General features: G+C 35.6%; 2 protein-coding genes and 1 long non-coding RNA gene across 3 annotated transcripts; 2 read left to right on the top strand and 1 right to left on the bottom strand.

The window, feature by feature from the left end:
• Window positions 1-312: 312 nt before the first annotated feature.
• Window positions 313-3,952, bottom strand: LOC127518724 (SLAM family member 5-like). Its single transcript, XM_051905745.1, has 6 exons — window positions 3,790-3,952; window positions 3,095-3,382; window positions 2,705-2,953; window positions 2,538-2,606; window positions 1,763-1,912; window positions 313-1,611 (listed from the first exon to the last, which is right to left on the bottom strand). The coding sequence occupies exons 1-6, from the start codon at window positions 3,845-3,847 to the stop codon at window positions 1,451-1,453; spliced, it is 975 nt and encodes a 324-aa protein (XP_051761705.1). The 5' UTR covers window positions 3,848-3,952; the 3' UTR covers window positions 313-1,450.
• An 8,006-nt stretch (window positions 3,953-11,958) lies between these two features.
• On the top strand, window positions 11,959-14,403 carry LOC127518889 (uncharacterized). The gene is made up of 6 exons (XM_051906107.1): window positions 11,959-11,989; window positions 12,345-12,632; window positions 12,774-13,022; window positions 13,121-13,189; window positions 13,339-13,424; window positions 13,533-14,403. Exons 1-5 carry the CDS (start codon window positions 11,959-11,961, stop codon window positions 13,395-13,397), a joined length of 696 nt encoding a protein of 231 aa, XP_051762067.1. The 3' UTR covers window positions 13,398-13,424; window positions 13,533-14,403.
• A 341-nt stretch (window positions 14,404-14,744) lies between these two features.
• Window positions 14,745-16,811, top strand: LOC127518924 (uncharacterized). Its single transcript, XR_007931691.1, has 5 exons — window positions 14,745-14,880; window positions 15,936-16,105; window positions 16,213-16,299; window positions 16,414-16,454; window positions 16,689-16,811. It is a non-coding gene; the product is annotated as an uncharacterized LOC127518924 (long non-coding RNA).
• The last annotated feature ends 831 nt before the right edge of the window (window positions 16,812-17,642 follow it).

The following is a 17,642-nucleotide window of genomic DNA, read 5'->3' as shown; positions in this document are numbered from 1 at the left end:
ACTCTTTATTAGTTTGTGCCCAGAGATGAAAATACATAACTGATATTTTTGTTTTTGAACACAACTAGATGGGTACAAGTGTGAGAGTTTCACTTCAGACATCAAGAGCAAGGAAATCCAAATGAAAACAGGTCAATGCACCTGTGCATCAAACAATACTTTCACTGTTTAGAGTGTTTGTAACTTAGAATCACATGCAAGTCATGCTTCAAAAGTGTGCTAAACAATCCAAGTTATTCTTATTAGCTATTAGCTACATAAATAAGAAAACAATAAAGTTTTAAAGAAAAAATAAACATGCAAAAACAAAGATGAATATTCATGAGATCATTTTACTCATTTAGGAACATGTGGAAATATGATACCAACATGTTCCATTGACCTCTTACATAACCAGGTTAACCTTGTGACTGCTAAAACCCCCCACATCCCACTCACTTTTCAGTTGGATTCCAGACATAATGTGTTTATTCATTTGACTGTTCTTTTGATATGTTGAGCTCACAACAGAAAATTCAAATACATTTTCACGAGAGATCAATACAGTAGACAGATGAAAGCACAAATACCCACATATTCACAAGTTCAAACCAAATGTCAGAATCACATTGACACTTACCACATGTGGGAAACCTCAGTGTAACTCATGCTTTGGTTTAACGTTAAACTTGTTATTTAAACAGTGAGATAAAGGACTTTTCATAAAGTGAGACCCCTTTCTGTTTCATGAATATAAAATATACATTTTAAGTAACTTTGCTAACTTGTAATTTGTTTTTGTTCAGTTGTGTTGCTTGAGGCTACTGAACAGTAAGTAAGGTTTCACGAACAGTAAGTGTACAGAACTGAGTGATTGTGTATGAGAGATGTGTGTAATGCTGTTTTCTGAAGCAGATCTTGCGACCACAATTCAGTGACATCAGTTAAAACAGGAAAAGTGCAAAAAGTCTGTTGTGCTTGCATGTACAAAGGTGGTCTCGGTGAGCACAATCAGAAAATGTCACACAGATCCTCATATAATCAACGGAAATGACCTAGATTCAGTGAGTTGCGTATATTTACAAAGCATTTATGGAACTAGAAATGCTGTTTGTTCAGAATTAAATATGAGATATGTAAAACAAAGTCATATAAACTCAAACATACCCAAACAAACGTACAGACCGATCACACAGGGCCAATAGCCAAGCAAATTGGCACTAATCAAGTACTTTTTAAAAGCATCACATCTTGACAAAGAAGCTTTTTTCAGGCTTCCATTTGTGCTTTTTCATTGTATTGATGAAGTTACAGTTATTATAAATTGTTTAAAGTTGTAATAATAAAGAATGAGTTTATGTGTCCAAATTTTTGACTGGTGCATTATCATCAATTCTAAAACATATAAACAATATTTCATTCAGCATGGGTTTTGTTGGCCTCAAAGTCTTGAGAAGGTCATGTTTTTCTCTTATTGGGGTTCAACAGCAGGTGGACCTCGAGGGCTGGGCAGGGGCGGAAGAGGACGCTGGCTTTTGGATGGCCTTTGAGATTCGCTACTCTGCATGTACGGCTCATCAGGCTGATTTGCGTGATCTGGCATTAGAGAAACGAGTCGAAACTCTGCTTCCTCTGCGGAACAGATAGATACAGCAGAATGAGAAACAATTGGTTTTGAATGATTGGTTTGAGAATTTTCAGAAACACATCCACACTGAATGACATTATTACTTCAATCAGACCTATGTCTGCTTTCTGAAAACAGTTCAGTGGGAACTTATACCTTTTGCCTTCCTCTTGCTTCGGCTGCAGCAGCGGCAGACACAGACTAGGCAGATGATGAAGAGTATGAGAAGGAAACTTGCTCCTCCAGACAGGATCACCAGCATCCACCAGAAATCTAAGCCAAATAGTAATTTCTTCTCAGTCCCATCTAAAAAAGGATCAAATACAAACAAACAAAAAACATTATCATTACCACCATTTATCATTTCAGCAACTGCAAAAAGATGTAAAAACACAATTTCACTTTCTGCACAAACTTAAGCATAAACAGGACAGTAAGCAGGTCCTGAAAGAGTTTACTGTAATGATCGTCTGTCTGTATATCGAACCACTTATTACACAGCTGCTTACTAACTAAATGGACATGAAATATTGATCTGAGCTGAAATGATTTTAATATGTGACTATGGAGTGATTTGAGAGACATAAAACTTTGACAGTGACATAGAAAAACAATTGTCTGTGACAACATTCAATTATACAATTTAGCATCATTATACAAAAAATATTTATTCACAGAATTTTGTGATTGACCAAACAGAATAAAGTATTTCAAATTACTGAAATATGTTTTATGTAAATGTAATATATGATCTTTTTTATTATTATTATTTTTATTTTTTAACAAAATAAAATTTTTACAATAATGATATAATTTAAATTGACAAATATTCAAGGTTAATAAAGCAGCTTCATGACTGAAATTCCTCAAAGGCAGCTCTGTGGCAGGAAACATGATCATGAGAAACTTTGTGACAGAAATAGACAATTACCATCATCTTTATTTTCATTGTTGCTGTTCTCTTCTTTTTTTCTGTTCTCATCTTCATTTGCATGTACACCTTTAAATGGATTATACAAATATTCTTTGAGTCAACTAATTAAACCAATGTTGTCATACATGATATATATGTAGAATGATTTATTTAGATAAATGAACCTGTGTTGGAGCACACCGGCTGAACATCTTTTGCTGTCTTTTCACTGATCATGTTGCTGAGTGTGCATGAGAACTTATCTCCAGATTTGAGCTCAGACGAGCTGACATGTAAAACAGCACGTGTCGTGTTTGACTTCTCTCCATTTTTCGTCCAGGACACAGAAACCTCATTGCTATTCACTGGAATACAAGTCAGATAGACTCCTTCTTCTACACACTCGACTGTGACTGAAGGTTCAGGCACCGGCTCTGAAACACACACAACAACAGCAAGTCTTAATGCTGAGACACACTTGGTCTAGATTTGAAAAGACAAAAAAAAAAAGGAAAGAAATTACATTTGCCTTCAGTGCAGGTTTAAATCGCAGCAGATCACAAGCTAGTACGTACCTAGAACACAGATCTTCTCTACGGTTTTCTTTATTAATTTTCCATCTTTGTCAAAGACTTCGGCTTTGTACTCCCCAGATTTGCTCTTCTGTATGTTCTCCAGTATCAGGGACCCATAGTGGTTAATGGTGAGCCCTTCGTTCTTAACATTTGAGCCCTTTTTTGAATACACCCTCCTTTTATCATGTGTCCAGATCAAGTGGCTGTCCTGTGGTAATTTTTCATCACCCAGTCGAATCACAACATTGTCACCCTCTGCTTTGTAGGTACATGAAGATACAAATTTACCTAAAAAAATAAAGTGGTATAAAAAGTTTGAGCAAAAGGATCAATAACACAGTGAGAAATGCTGCTGTGTTGCGTATCGAGCACAGTCATCACTTTTCACTATTGCTGACATGACTTGATTTAACACAGACACACGCAAGAGAAAAGACTGATATCTTAAAACACTTTTACTCAAAGGAATGGGTCTTACATGGGAAACACATGACTGGGTGAATAAATATTCATATGAAACCATATAGATTGCTATGAAATGTGAATGGTTTTTAATTGAAAGTAATAACCCAAAACCAAAAAACACACAAATAATTTCTTATTTGGTGTAGAAATAATTCACTGTGAAAAAGATTTGTGTATAATCAGACAAGTGGCATTAGAGAAAATATATATATAATTAATCAACAACTTACCAGAGGAGAAGATGAAGATTAAACTGAAGAGGAGAATTAATGTCAAGTTTTGCAGCATTTTCACACCGGTCTCTGAGTGAGCTGGTTTGTTTTAAGATGTCAAGCTCTTAGTGGTCTAGTTTCCTGTATGTGCGTCTCTGGGAGTGTGTGCGGGTAACACTGCAACGCTGACAGTAATTCAGTGGAGATTATAATGAGATCTGAATATCATTCTTATTGTGTATGTTGAGAAAAGAATAGTATAGAAAATAAAATCTGTTCTCTTCATTTAAAAGACATCTAAAATAGAAAAAAAAAAAAAAAAAATTGTTATTGTTTGGAAATGTCCCCACAAAGATAGTAATACCAGTACATTTTTGACCTGATGGGGACATATTTTTTTTGGTCCATATGAGGAAAACAGTTTTCAAAATGTAAAATGTAAAAATGCAGAAAGTTTTCTGTGATGGGTAGGTTTAGAGGTAGGGTTAGTGTAGGGGGAGAGAATGTACAATTTATACAGTATAAAAATCATTATGTCTACGGAAAGTCTGTGTGTGTGTGTGTGTGAGAGAGAGAGAGAGAGAGAGAGAGAGAGAGAGAGAGAGTGCTTAAAGTTCACCCAAAAATGAAAATTATCCCATGATGTACTCACCCTCATGCCATCTTTTTGGCGTGAACTAATAATTTTTGGGTGAACTAAACCTTTAATCTATTTCTAAACATTTTACGAAACACTTGATATGAACGCAATTAATGTCCAATAAAGGTTAGTTTAAAGCACTTAATTTATGCATGGCTAACCTATGTATTTTTTTTTTTTCTTGCAATAGATCACAATCATTTTAATCTCTTATTTTTAAAAGTCTTTGAAAATTACTTTTACTTTGTATTTTCTGTCCAGGTTTTTTTCTATCAAATGAATTTGTCACTCATAATGAGGTTCATAATACCAGTGCAGATGAACGTGACACTGTCATTCCTTCAGTGCAATGCTGCCACCTGGAGGAGATGTGAAGATAGTGACAGAGAGGCAACATGTCAAACTAATATGCAATCCCTATACATATATCGCACGTAATGTGGGGTATGCAGAGTAAACAGTGCACATGAGTCCATGACCAGTAGCAGCCCCAAGAGAAAATCCATGGGAAAAAATAAGGGAAAATTAAAGAAATTAAAGTTGCGTGTTTTGTTTGTTTGTTTACTTATATTGTTATGCAACAATCCATATTATTTGTGTGAAATTTTGTGATCGCTTTCAGTGTGAAAATTCTCATGGAGAGACCATTATACCATTATACACAGGTTGTTGTTCACCGCTTGCGTCACTTACTAATGACAGAATGTAATTACTGTAATACAGTAATCTTTACTATATAACAGTAAAGATACTGTAATACAACGTGTAAACAAATAAACAATTTGGGACAGTTCTTGCCATTGAGATGACTTGGAAAAAGTCATCACCCTGAATTCACCCTATGTAAAAGATGACAGAACAGCTTCAGTGTAAAGTTCAGTGAAAGTCCCTCATTCAAAGAGGATTCACCAAAGTTTACACAAGTTCTTTTAATCTTTTTAGTCTGGCTTCAACTATGCCTTAAAGGGTTAGTTCACCCCAAAATGAAAATTCTGTCATTAATTACTCACCCTCATGTCGTCCCAAACTCATAAGACTTTCGTTCATCTTTAGAACACAAATTAAGATATTTTTGATGACAGAATGCTGTCAGATTTCCTTCCATTGACTGCCTTTGTAACTACCACTTTGACGCTTCAAGAACTTCATAAAGAGATTGGAAAACTAATCCATATGAATCCAATGAACCTGAATAACGCAGAAGAACAGACCTCTTCCAGAAGCTCAAACGTGCTGCGTAACCAATGAGGTTCATTCTCGTGTGTTACACAGCATGTTTGAGCTTCCTGAAGTGTTTTGTTCTTGTGAATTATTCAGGTTCAGTAGAGCTTCTGCTTATGTTTGCTGATCAATGTTTACGTGTGAGTAAAAGCCTAAATTAAATCTGTTCATCATAACAAGCGATCGATTCTCTTCAGAAAATCTGGACTAAACCACTCGATTCATATGGATTAGTTTTCCATATCTCTTTATGAAGTTTTTGAAGCATCAAAGTGGTAGGTGCAAAGGCAGTCTATGGAAGGAAATCTGACAGCATTCTGTTATTAAAAAGATCTTCATTTGTCTTCTGAAAATGAACGAAAGTCTTTTCTGTAAATGTCTGTTTTCGTTTCGCCCTGACCAGAAGTATCTATTTTAGTTCATTGTACCTGGTGGACAGGGAAATAGGCTGATTCTGGTGTATGTCAATGGCTGAACACCAAGATGTTGTCTGTGTCCATCCCTTCAGGTGGTCTTTGCATGGAACCATATCTCTGCTCCAGTGAAGACAAGCATCTGTCCAAGGACTCCAGTTCCCGTAAACAGGAATTGTCCATATCCACAGCTCTTACAGCTTGCAACAATGAATGCATGGTTCTTGTGTGGTCCTCAAGTCCTCTGAGCAGGCTTTCCATATTCATGCCATCAACAGCTCTTTGAATGTCCTCTAAACACTGCAGTGTACCTCCAAAAAAAGCTGTAATATCATCCTCTTTGTTCCATGTAAAGGAAAACAAAGCAAAAACTTGCAACCAAAAAGGTCTCCGTGGGGACATTTTGAAATATTGAAATCTTAAAGACAGTTTGGTGATTTTCCTTGTTCAATTTCAGGATGCTCGAAAGCATTTTGTCAGAGAACAAAGTTCCTGACCAATGAAATCTTTAGAATCGGCTGTGGGGTGGGGTTTGTGCTTAACTGAGTCAGAGGCTTTTTTTAGTAATTCATATGAATGAATTTCACTAAGGTTGATCAATGTTTTTTGTTTCACTAGTGTTTGTAAGAGGCTTTTCAATAATTATGACCTATACGGCCCCTCATAGAAATAGGCTGTCTTTGCCTTATTACGAGTTTGCCTCTCCGAGTCTCTTTTGAAGATTTCTGACTGCTGCAGCTTAATGTCACCATGACAGCCACAGCATGACAGCTCCGATGCTCTCGTCACCCTTCAGGATCAAGGATACTTGCGCAGTGACATCGAGAACACAAGCACCGGGAAAGCAGTGACCGTGCACCTTACCTTTAGCTGAGGTAGCGTGGACATGCCAGACGATGGAGTCTTCAATGACCGCAGTGTTGCTTTCCGTCTTGCAAAAGGTGTCAAAGTAGTTACGGGTGGAGATATCAAAGACTGGGGGTGGTGGAACGTGCAAAGACTAAGTCAAACGGCCTTTACAAAAACAAAAAAAGATAAAACAACGATGTCAGACGATTTTGAAGTTGGAGGAGAAAATGAGATGGAATTTTTCGCCCTACCGCGGTACTTCTGCCTACGTCACGCGTGACCTTTCCAATGTGATTACATAATGCGTGGCGCATCACAGAGTAGACTTTATGAATTTCTTCACTGAGAAAATCGAAAGCATCAGAAATACAATTGTAAATGTACAACCTTTGACAGCGTTTTATGATTCAGCTTCAATTATTGCCTATCAAGAACAGTTGCACAACTATAGGACAGGAAGAGCTAAATAAACGTATCATAGCGTCTAAGCCAACAATATGTTTATTAGATCCAATACCCAAAACTACTGAAAGAATTGTTACCTGTTACAGAAGAGTCTCTTCTCAATATTATTAACTCGTCTTTATGTCCTAAGGCTGTTCAAGCTGGCAGTTATTAAGCCTCTCATTAAGACACCACAATTAGATCCAAATGTATTAGCAAATTACAGACCCATTTCAAATCCATACCCATCTCGTTAAAATTCTAGCTTCTGACCAAGTCTGTATAACAATACTAGTGTTACTTGATCGCAGTGCTGCGTTCGACACTATAGATCATAAAATATTCCTAGATTGACTACAATATTACATTGGTATTCAGGGACAGGCGTTAAGGTGGTTTAGATCTTACCTATCAGACCGTTACCATTTTGTATATTTAAATGGGGAAAATCTAAGAAAACATCAGTAAATTATGGAGTGCCGCAAGGATCTGTGTTAGGCCCTCTGTTACTTTCAATATATATGCTGCCACTTGGTAATATTATAAGAAAACACTGAATTAGTTTCCACTGCTATGCCGATGATACTCAGTTATATATTTCAACACAACCAGATGAAATCTCTAAATTATCCAAATTGACAGAGTGTGTTAAAGATATAAAACACTGGATGCCCAGTAATTTTCTTCTATTAAATTCAGATAAGACTGAAGTATTACTTATTGGACCAAAAACTTGAACACAGAATCTCTTAGACTACAGTCTGCATTTAGAAGGATGTACCAGATGTCCATCGTCTACGGTTAAAGACCTGGGTGTTATATTAGACAGCAACTTGACCTTTGAAAATCATATTTCATATGTTACAAAAACAGCCTTCTTCCACCTCTGAAACATTGCTAAGCTACGGAATATGTTATCTGTTTCTGATGCAGAAAAGTTAGTTCATGCATTCATGATGTCTAGACTAGATTACTGTAATGCAGCTAGTTGTCCTGCATACTCAATAAACAAGCTACAATTGGTACAAAATGCAGCTGCGAGAGTTCTTACCAGGTCAAGAAAATATGATCATATAATACCAATTTTATCATCTCTACACTTGTTACCTATTAAAGGGGTGGTTCACTGATTTTTTTCTAGGCTTGACTGTGTTTATGGGGTGCAGTTTAACATGTCTTAATGCTTCGTTTTTAAAAAAAAACGCTGTATTTTTCATATATTTTACCTTTATTCTACACCGCTGTTTCGAAGCAAAAATGCGTTGGTCTTTGTTTACGTCCTTGATGCAACCAAAAAATAGCAACATAATACATTTAAAAGACATGTACAAACAATAAAAAATACTTACAGTTAGGGGCCCATAAACAGCAGCTTCTGCTTTTAAAGTGGGACTACTTCATCTTTCAGTAATAGCCTTTGTGCAAATCCAGCATTGAACTCGTGTAGATTCTGGAAGCTGTCTTCAGCGCCACATCCAGTGTAGACAATATCACTGATTATAATGGGTTCTATTATCTTTTGATGCGTCGCATCTCGCCGTGTGCGTCCGGTGTAGACAACTCTTCCGCTTCCATAATGCCGTGCGACATGGCCTCGCCCACTTTGTTGCGTGTTCCTGTGGGCAGGGTTTATGTTAATTGCAGGGTTTATCATGTCACCAACCCGGGAAGAAGCTTGTTGTAGTCCAAACTGGTCGTTTTTGTAGGCATTAAACTGCCATAACTTTAAAAGACAATATCTCTCGTTTGCATTGAACTTTCAGTGCTGTAACTTTTGTGAAGAGATGACCCCAACTCCTGCAAAGACTTCAGATGATGCAAACTCTGGATCAACATGCACCTTTCCAAATTTTGCTATATATCCTGATCATAGTTAACATGTATTCATTACTTCAATGAGCTCATTAAAGACATAGTTCACCCAAAAATGAAAATTGTCCCATGATTTACTTACTCTCAAGCCATTCTAGGTGTATATGACTATCTTCTTTCAGACGAACACAATCCGAGATATATTTAAAAAATATCCCTAGTCCTCCAAGGTTTATAATGGTTGTGAATGGTAGGCCAAATTCTGAAGACAGAAAAAATGCATCCATCCATAAAAAAATGAATCCATATGACTTTAATAAAGGCCTTTTGAAGTGAAGGGATGCATTTTTGTAAGAAAAATATCCATATTTAAAACTTTATAAATTCAAATAACGAGCTTCCGGTGGACGACCTCCGGGCGGAATAGCAACCTTTGACCTGACACGATGACGTGCAGGGTAGAGAGCAAAACAAAAAACTGTTCACGAATTAGAAGTTTAAAATGAGAAATTTGAAAGAGAAATGTCGGTGGATTTCGATATAAGAGAAGAGGAGCTTGAGTTTGTTGCCCAGCCGTATTTGTTTGAACCGTGAGAGACGTCTAAGCTTATGATACTCCTACATCCTGCGTCATACATCGCGTCAGAGGATTACTCATTTGGCGCAAGTCGACTTGTGCATTCTGCATGTGGTCTTTCGCCGAAAGCTAGAATATGTAAAGTTTTAAATATGGATATTTTTCTTACAAAAACACATCCCTTCACTTCAAAAGGCATTTATTAACCCTTGGGTGTCATATGGATTCATTTTTTTATGGATGGATGCATTTTTTCTGTCTTCAGAATTTGGCCTACTATTCACAACCATTATAAACCTTGGAGGACTAAGGATATTTTTAAATATATCTCGGAGACACAAGTGATCACAGAACTGATTCTATATTTTTTACCAGTTCATGTACTAAGTGATCTTTCAAATTCCTAGCCCATTTGTACACAATCAGTGGAGGATACTGAAAGATATCAGAAGACAACAAATACCAGTACTTTTTAAAAATGTATCTTATCAAATAAGACTTGGATGAATGAGTTGTAATAAAAGTAAAAATTTTTTTTTTTTTTTTTTTTTTTGTCTTAATTTTTAACATCTCAGAATGTGTGTTTTGGAAAGATGTATTAAATGCTTCATCAATCTATTCAGAAGGATAACCCCTATCTAAAAAATTCTTTTTCATGATTCTCAATTTTTCAATAAAATCTAAATCAGAATAGCAAATCCTCCTCAGTCTATAAAACCGACTCTTAGGCAGTCCCTTTTTAAAAACATTTGTATGGAAGCTGGTAGCGAGCAACAAAGTGTTGCGATTCGTGTCTTTTGTATACAAAGTCATAATCAACTTGCCTTCATTTTCCTGCACCCACATGTCTAGGAAGTGTACTCTGGACGAATTAAAGGTGAATTCCAAGTCAACCTCATTGTGATCTCCCAAAAAAAATACAGAATATATCTTTACCTATACCATTCAATGATACATGGACAGAAAGGATTTGTATCAGTATTAATTACATAACAATGCTCAAAAAATAAATAAATAAATAAATAAATAAATTGGCATACTTAGGGACAAAAATCGAGCCCATTGCTGTACCACTAATCTGAAGAAAAAAATCTGTCAAAACTGAAATAATTATATTTCAAAACATACGAAGCCATCTCAATCAAGAACTCTGAAGGTGGAAGGACATCGCCGCATGCCGATAGGTAATGTCTAAGGGCACTAAACTCTTTCTCATGTGAGATGTTAGTATATAGACTCGTTATATCCAAAGTTAATAATAAAGAAGTTTCAGATAAATCATGTAACTGAGAAATCTTATTAATGAAATCAGTAGAATCCCTAATATAAGTTGGCAACGAGTGAACAAATGGTTTGATAAAAAAAAAAAAAAAAAATCAACATACTGGGATAAGGGAGATAAAAGGGAATTAGTCTGTGCACCTCAAATGGACAAACTGGAGGATCAATTAACCTTTTATGGATTTTGGGAAGAGTGTAGAAAACAGGCCTAAATTGATGTTGACAATACATGAAGTCAAACTCTGACTGGGATATCCAACCTTGTGTTTTAGCGTTCTTTAAAAAGAAAAACACCTCAGATCAATAAGTATTAGTGGGATCATTGGGCAGCTTCTTATAAAACCTTTCGCTTTGAAATTGTGAGAGAATTTCATGCTGGTATTTAATCGTATTCTGGACTACGATCGCCCCTCCTTTACACACAGGTTTTATAGTAATATTCGGATCATCGATCAATTCAGTCAAAGCTTTTTTTCTCATTCAACGAAACATTATGAGGGAAGTTTTCATCACATCTTGTTCGACCAAACGACAAAAGGTATGAATAGTATAGTTAGAAACATTCAGGCAAAAAGTACTTTTAGGTCTGAAAGGTGTAGTAGATGAACCAGAAACTGATTTAGAAAAAAAAAATATCATAATTTCAGATCCACTTTTAGATTAAAAGAATTAGCACCACTAGTTGGAACAAATGACAGTCCTTAGACAAAACCCCAATTTGATCATCAGACAGTTTTTCTTTTTCAGAACTATTGATTACTGTCTCTTTGAGAAGCTCTGAGTCCACGGTCGTAGACTTCTTTAAGGCCCTTGAACCACTTCTGCATTTCTTCTTCTTTGTGGTCTCTGTAGAGGAGCTCGTCTACCCAAAAAAGAGGTAGAAACTTGTGCACTCGAACCACTGTCCATGGTATTGCTCCAGGTGATCCACGGACTGGTACACTGGTCTCATGGGTAACACTGTCACTGATGTTGGAAGTGGTAACTGCTGGTCTGATATCCCATGGGTGTACCACATTCCGAAGATAATCCTCCGTGTCTTGTTTGTATTTCTTTAACTTGATCTTCTTCAAAGTATATTATACTATATAAGCAATATGAATATTTTCATATGAATATTTATTCACCCAGTCATGTGTTTCCCATGTAAGACCCATTCCTTTGAGTAAAAGTGTTTCAAGATATCAGTCTTTTCTCTCGCGTGTGTCTGTGTTAAATCAAGTCATGTCAGCAATAGTGAAAAGTGATGACTGTGCTCGATACGCAACACAGCAACATTTCTCACTGTGTTATTGATCCTTTTGCTCAAACTTTTTATACCACTTTATTTTTTTAGGTAAATTTGAATCTTCATGTACCTACAAAGCAGAGGGTGACAATGTTGTGATTCGACTGGGTGATGAAGAATTACCACAGGACAGCCACTTGATCTGGACACATAATAAAAGGAGGGTGTATTCAAAAAAGGGCTCAAATGTTAAGAACGAAGGGCTCACCATTAACCACTATGGGTCCCTGATACTGGAGAACATACAGAAGAGCAAATCTGGGGAGTACAAAGCCGAAGTCTTTGACAAAGATGGAAAATTAATAAAGAAAACCGTAGAGAAGCTCTGTGTTCTAGGTACGTACTAGCTTGTGATCTGCTGCGATTTAAACCTGCACTGAAGGCAAATGTAATTTCTTTCCTTTTTTTTTTTGTCTTTTCAAATCTAGACCAAGTGTGTCTCAGCATTAAGACTTGCTGTTGTTGTGTGTGTTTCAGAGCCGGTGCCTGAACCTTCAGTCACAGTCGAGTGTGTAGAAGAAGGAGTCAATCTGACTTGTATTCCAGTGAATAGCAGTAAGGTTTCTGTGTCCTGGACGAAAAATGGAGAGAAGTCAAACACGACACGTGCTGTTTTACATGTCAGCTCGTCTGAGCTCAAATCTGGAGATAAGTTCTCATGCACACTCAGCAACATGATCAGCAAAAAGACAGCAAAAGATGTTGAGCCGGTGTGCTCCAACACAGGTTCATTTATCTAAATAAATCATTCTACATATATATCATGTATGACAACATTGGTTTAATTAGTTGACTCAAAGAATATTTTTATAATCCACTTACAGGTGTACATGCAAATGAAGATGAGAACAGAAAAAAAGAAGAGAACAGCAACAATGAAAATAAAGATGATGGTAATTGTCTATTTCTGTCACAAAGTTCCTCATGATCATGTTTCCTGCCACAGAGCTGCCTTTGAGGAATTTCAGTCATGAAGCTATTACATAAAATTATATCATATATCATATTATTTTATAATTATTGTTAAAATGTTATTTTGCAGCAAAAGGTATAAATTCCCATTTTTGTGTATTCACACTTACAACTGATGAGAACAACTGAGAACATCTATTTGTAGGTCTGATTGAGGTAATAATGTCACTCAGTGTGGGTGTGCTTCTGAACATTCTCAAACATCTCAAACCAATCATTCAAAACCAATTGTTTCTCATTCTGCTGTATCTATCTGTTCCGCAGAGGAAGCAGAGTTTCGACTCGTTTCTCTAATGCCAGATCACGCAAATCAGCCTGATGAGCCGTACATGCAGAGTAGCGAATCTCAAAGGCCATCCAAAAGCCAGCGTCCTCTTCCGCCCCTGCCCAGCCCTCGAGGTCCACCTGCTGTTGAACCCCAATAAGAGAAAAACATGACCTTCTCAAGACTTTGAGGCCAACAAAACCCATGCTGAATGAAATATTGTTTATATGTTTTAGAATTGATGATAATGCACCAGTCAAAAATTTGGACACATAAACTCATTCTTTATTATTACAACTTTCAACAATTTATAATAACTGTAACTTCATTATTACAACTTTCAACAATTTATAATAACTGTAACTTCATCAAAACAATGAAGAAGCACAAATGGAAGCCTGAAAAGCTTTTTTGTCAAGATGCTTTTAAAAAGTGCTTGATTAGTGTGTGTGTGTTTAATGTATTTGTAATAATTTTAAGGAATGCTGAATATAAAAGCAATTAATGTCTAATAAATGTTGGTTTAATGCATTTAATTAATGACATTTTCCCATTTTCAGTGACCTAATCTAAAGTGAGAACTAATTACTCCTAATAACCATATTAAAAACTCCTTTACTACTGGTTTAAAATACTGTACGTTACTTATATGGTTAATAAGTTGTTAACAAAGCTTAAAAACATTAACTATTTTTATTAAGTAATTAAACAATAATAATTTTGTTAATTACAGTAACAATGAATAAAGAACTCATTTTTGTATATAAGCTATTAATATATTATTGTAGAGATTACAATATATAAACTATGAATTAACTAATAGTTTGCAAATGATTTGTAAGCTTTGTTACTGTATATTTATAAAGTGTTACCGTGTATTCTTTAATTTTTAATTACCATGTATTCTGTAATTGTTGTTTAAATAAACATGGTCATGTTGACTTATTTTAAAATCATTGATACCAGCCTACAAAACACACAAATGCTCCTTATTTATTTTGTGCCCTATTAATAAGACAAACCCATTTAATTATTTAGCATATTACTACAGATATACAATGGATAATATACGTATTTGTTTTACGATCACAATCACCAGGTTATTTCTTTCAAACTCAGAATAGTGCAGATGAACATGACACTGTCCAATGCAATGCTGATATCTGGAGGAGATGTGAAGATAGTGACAGAGAGGCAACATGCCAGAGTAGCATCTGCCTGCACAACCGGAGGCTGCATTTTCAGGACCGCATTTCTAGGACCCTACATTTTAGTGACAACACCACCTACCGAATTACAGGACCAGTGACCGCATGCTTTTCGGAAGAGATGGACGACATTCAGAGTGTGAGTATCAAATGTAAATCAATTTTTATTTGTTTAACATTAAAAACAATTCTGATGCATTTAATTGCAAAGTGAAGTGATCGTGAGTTGCTAAATAGTCTTGAATGCACTTTATAGCCATCATATATTAGCTTCTAATGCTGTAAAACTAATTGTTAGCATATTTGTTTAACAAAACTGTAGCACGACTAGCAAGTGACTATGGTATGATTAATAATCCTAGGCAGTACAATAAACTGTAGCACTTCGTTGTAAAATCTTGTTAGTTACTCAATGCTTTTCCATTTTAAGCAAGTTAAAATAATCTTAATGTTTTAACTGTCATGTGCGTGCTCACTGTCAGCCTGCCCAGGTCAAAAAATACTACAGTAAATACTATAGTGTTTTTGAACCATACTATAGTAAATTGTAGTAACTTATACTGTATAAATAATAGTATTTACAACACTTTGTTAATAAATCCCTTAGCATACTGTAGTATACAGTGAACTGATAAACTGTAATAAATACTGTAGTATACTTTATTTTTTACTACAGTAAACTGTAGTGTATATTGCATATACCCTATAGTTGTAGAAAACTTAGTACAGTATTGGGTAAAATAATTTGATTATATTACTATAGTTGTTATGTTACCACAGCAACTATAGAATTACCACAACAAATTAATTCAAGTACTTTACTATAGTATGGGTAAAAAAAAAACTATAGTATTTACTATAAATTACTATAGTATTTTTTTACCTGGGCATGTTTACCCTACAATACATGTTATGAGCATGTCTCTTCATTTTGACATTGTTTTTGTAATGTTGATTGAGGCATTTGACAGTTTTAATAGTCAGACATAACAGAGAGGCCATCATAATAATAATACCACGTGTTAGATTGTGTCATGTGTACTCTATAAGTGATTTCAGTGCAGGCAATATATGACAAAAGAATAATAAATAAATTGGTCAAGTACTAGGCTTAGGCCTAATTTATGTCTATTTATTTATATGAAATTAACTTAAAATGTTTTATTTGACCAATTGGACTCTCTCTTTTTCAAGAAACACATAACAATCCAAGAAGGAAGATCCTTTCGTGAACTTAAGAGATGCACCACATGCTGCAAGGAGCTCCTCTGCCCGTTCTGCAGCTCTGCTTTGTTTCACCCAACAAAGTGGAGCAAAGTGAAATCCCATTTGGAAAGCCATTTCAAATGCAGTTCTCTATGAAGGTAACATTTGCAAACATTCTTTTGGGAGATGCAATGTTATGATTAATTCAATTTGACCTCAATTCCTAGATTTGTGTATATTTTAATGAACAATTTTCTTTTGATAGACCATCATATATGGCCTGGCTGGGCTGCAGAATTTCTCTGCGGGATGTTGAGAAGGCCGCCTTCTCTGGTCCGGATTATCATCACATGTAAGAGTAGAAAATGTAATTTTTTTTACACAGTGTCCAATGTATCATTTTTTTAAGCATTAACAGTATTTCTGTTAACCCAGCAGTGGTTATGTTCTCCATTTACTATTTTAGTAAAGTGGAAGAAAAGAGAAAAGAGGGGAGAGCATCCATTGGTAGGTAGTGCTGCTGCATACTTCACAACCTGTGCTTAAAATATTTAAAGGTCAGGAAAAGTCATGTCAATAACATGTTATTTCTATTCAGATTTCTTGCATCTCCCTCTATTATTATTTTATTTTTTTCTCAGTTCATTTAAAATTAGAGAGTTGAACATGTTCAACTAAATGTTCCTTATTTAATTCACTTCTCTCTCTCTCTCTCTCTCTCTCTCTCTCTCTCTCTCTCAGGAGTCAGTGAGGACATTGTCACTGAAGTTCTTTATGTGTGCTTCACGTCATGAACAAATTTGTTTTTGTGTGTTCAACTGTTGTAATATATTATTTTATAAAATATACACAATCTTAAATCTACCCCCAGAGTCATCCTTGTGTTTCCCCTCTGTACTTGGAAATGTGGTTCATGTAGTGACTGAAAAGCTACCATGATTCCTTATTTTACTTGATGAGTTATTATATTATACTAGTTAGTCATAATAATTACTCAACATTCAGCTCGTAGCAACCAGGTTTAATTGCAAGAATGAAAGTAGTATTTGGGTGTTATAAACCTTTAAAAACCTCTAAAACTCTTAAGTAGTTAGAATTGGGTGGAAATACTGCCTTGGTGGCACTTTTTTTCGGTCCTCCTAAACTAGGGTCCTGGAAACGCGGTCCTGGCACTGCGGTTCTCCGATTCGGTAGGTGGCGCTGTCACAAAAAACGAGGGTCCTGGGAATGCGGTCCTAGAACTGAAAGTGCAGTCCTGAAAGTGCAGCCTCCGGTATTGCAGACGGATAATATTGACATGCCAGACCAATATGAATGTTTATCACTACATAGGTTGCAATATCCTATAATATGGGGTATGCAGAGTAAACAGTGCACATGAATCCATGACCAGTAAATGCCCCAAGAGAACATCCACGGGGGAAAATAAAGGAAAATTAATGTTGCGTTTTGGATTTTATTTTTTTTATTTTTGTTTACAAATTGAAAAATATTTTATAATAGCCTAATATTTATTATTATTATTGCTATTATTATTATTATTATTATTAGCCTATTATTAATATTTTATAATTTACTTATAATTTTTAAAATGAAGAGCTTCCTCTCGAATCACTGTCAACAAACTGCAGCTTCTCATTCTGATAAATCGCCCCATATGATGTGACAAAATGCTCCGGTATTCTGCAACAATCC

The sequence above is a fragment of the Ctenopharyngodon idella genome, chromosome 9, assembly GCF_019924925.1.
Source record: "Ctenopharyngodon idella isolate HZGC_01 chromosome 9, HZGC01, whole genome shotgun sequence".
NCBI classification, from domain to species: domain Eukaryota; kingdom Metazoa; phylum Chordata; class Actinopteri; order Cypriniformes; family Xenocyprididae; genus Ctenopharyngodon; species Ctenopharyngodon idella.
The sequence above is the reverse complement of the archived record's forward strand: the minus strand, read 5'-3'. Positions and strand labels throughout refer to the sequence as shown.

Bases quoted from the DNA above. Each gene is read 5' to 3' on its own strand.
- LOC127518724 (XM_051905745.1), bottom strand. From the start codon at position 3,847: ATGCTGCAAAACTTGACATTAATTCTCCTCTTCAGTTTAATCTTCATC. The intron at 2,607-2,704 runs GTTCATTTATCT...ATCCATTTAAAG, and splicing joins GCCGGTGTGCTCCAACACAG to GTGTACATGCAAATGAAGAT. The intron at 1,913-2,537 runs GTAATTGTCTAT...ATCCTTTTTTAG, and splicing joins CAATGAAAATAAAGATGATG to ATGGGACTGAGAAGAAATTA.
- LOC127518889 (XM_051906107.1), top strand. From the start codon at position 11,959: ATGGGTAACACTGTCACTGATGTTGGAAGTG. The intron at 11,990-12,344 runs GTAACTGCTGGT...TTATTTTTTTAG, and splicing joins TGTCACTGATGTTGGAAGTG to GTAAATTTGAATCTTCATGT. The intron at 13,023-13,120 runs GTTCATTTATCT...ATCCACTTACAG, and splicing joins GCCGGTGTGCTCCAACACAG to GTGTACATGCAAATGAAGAT.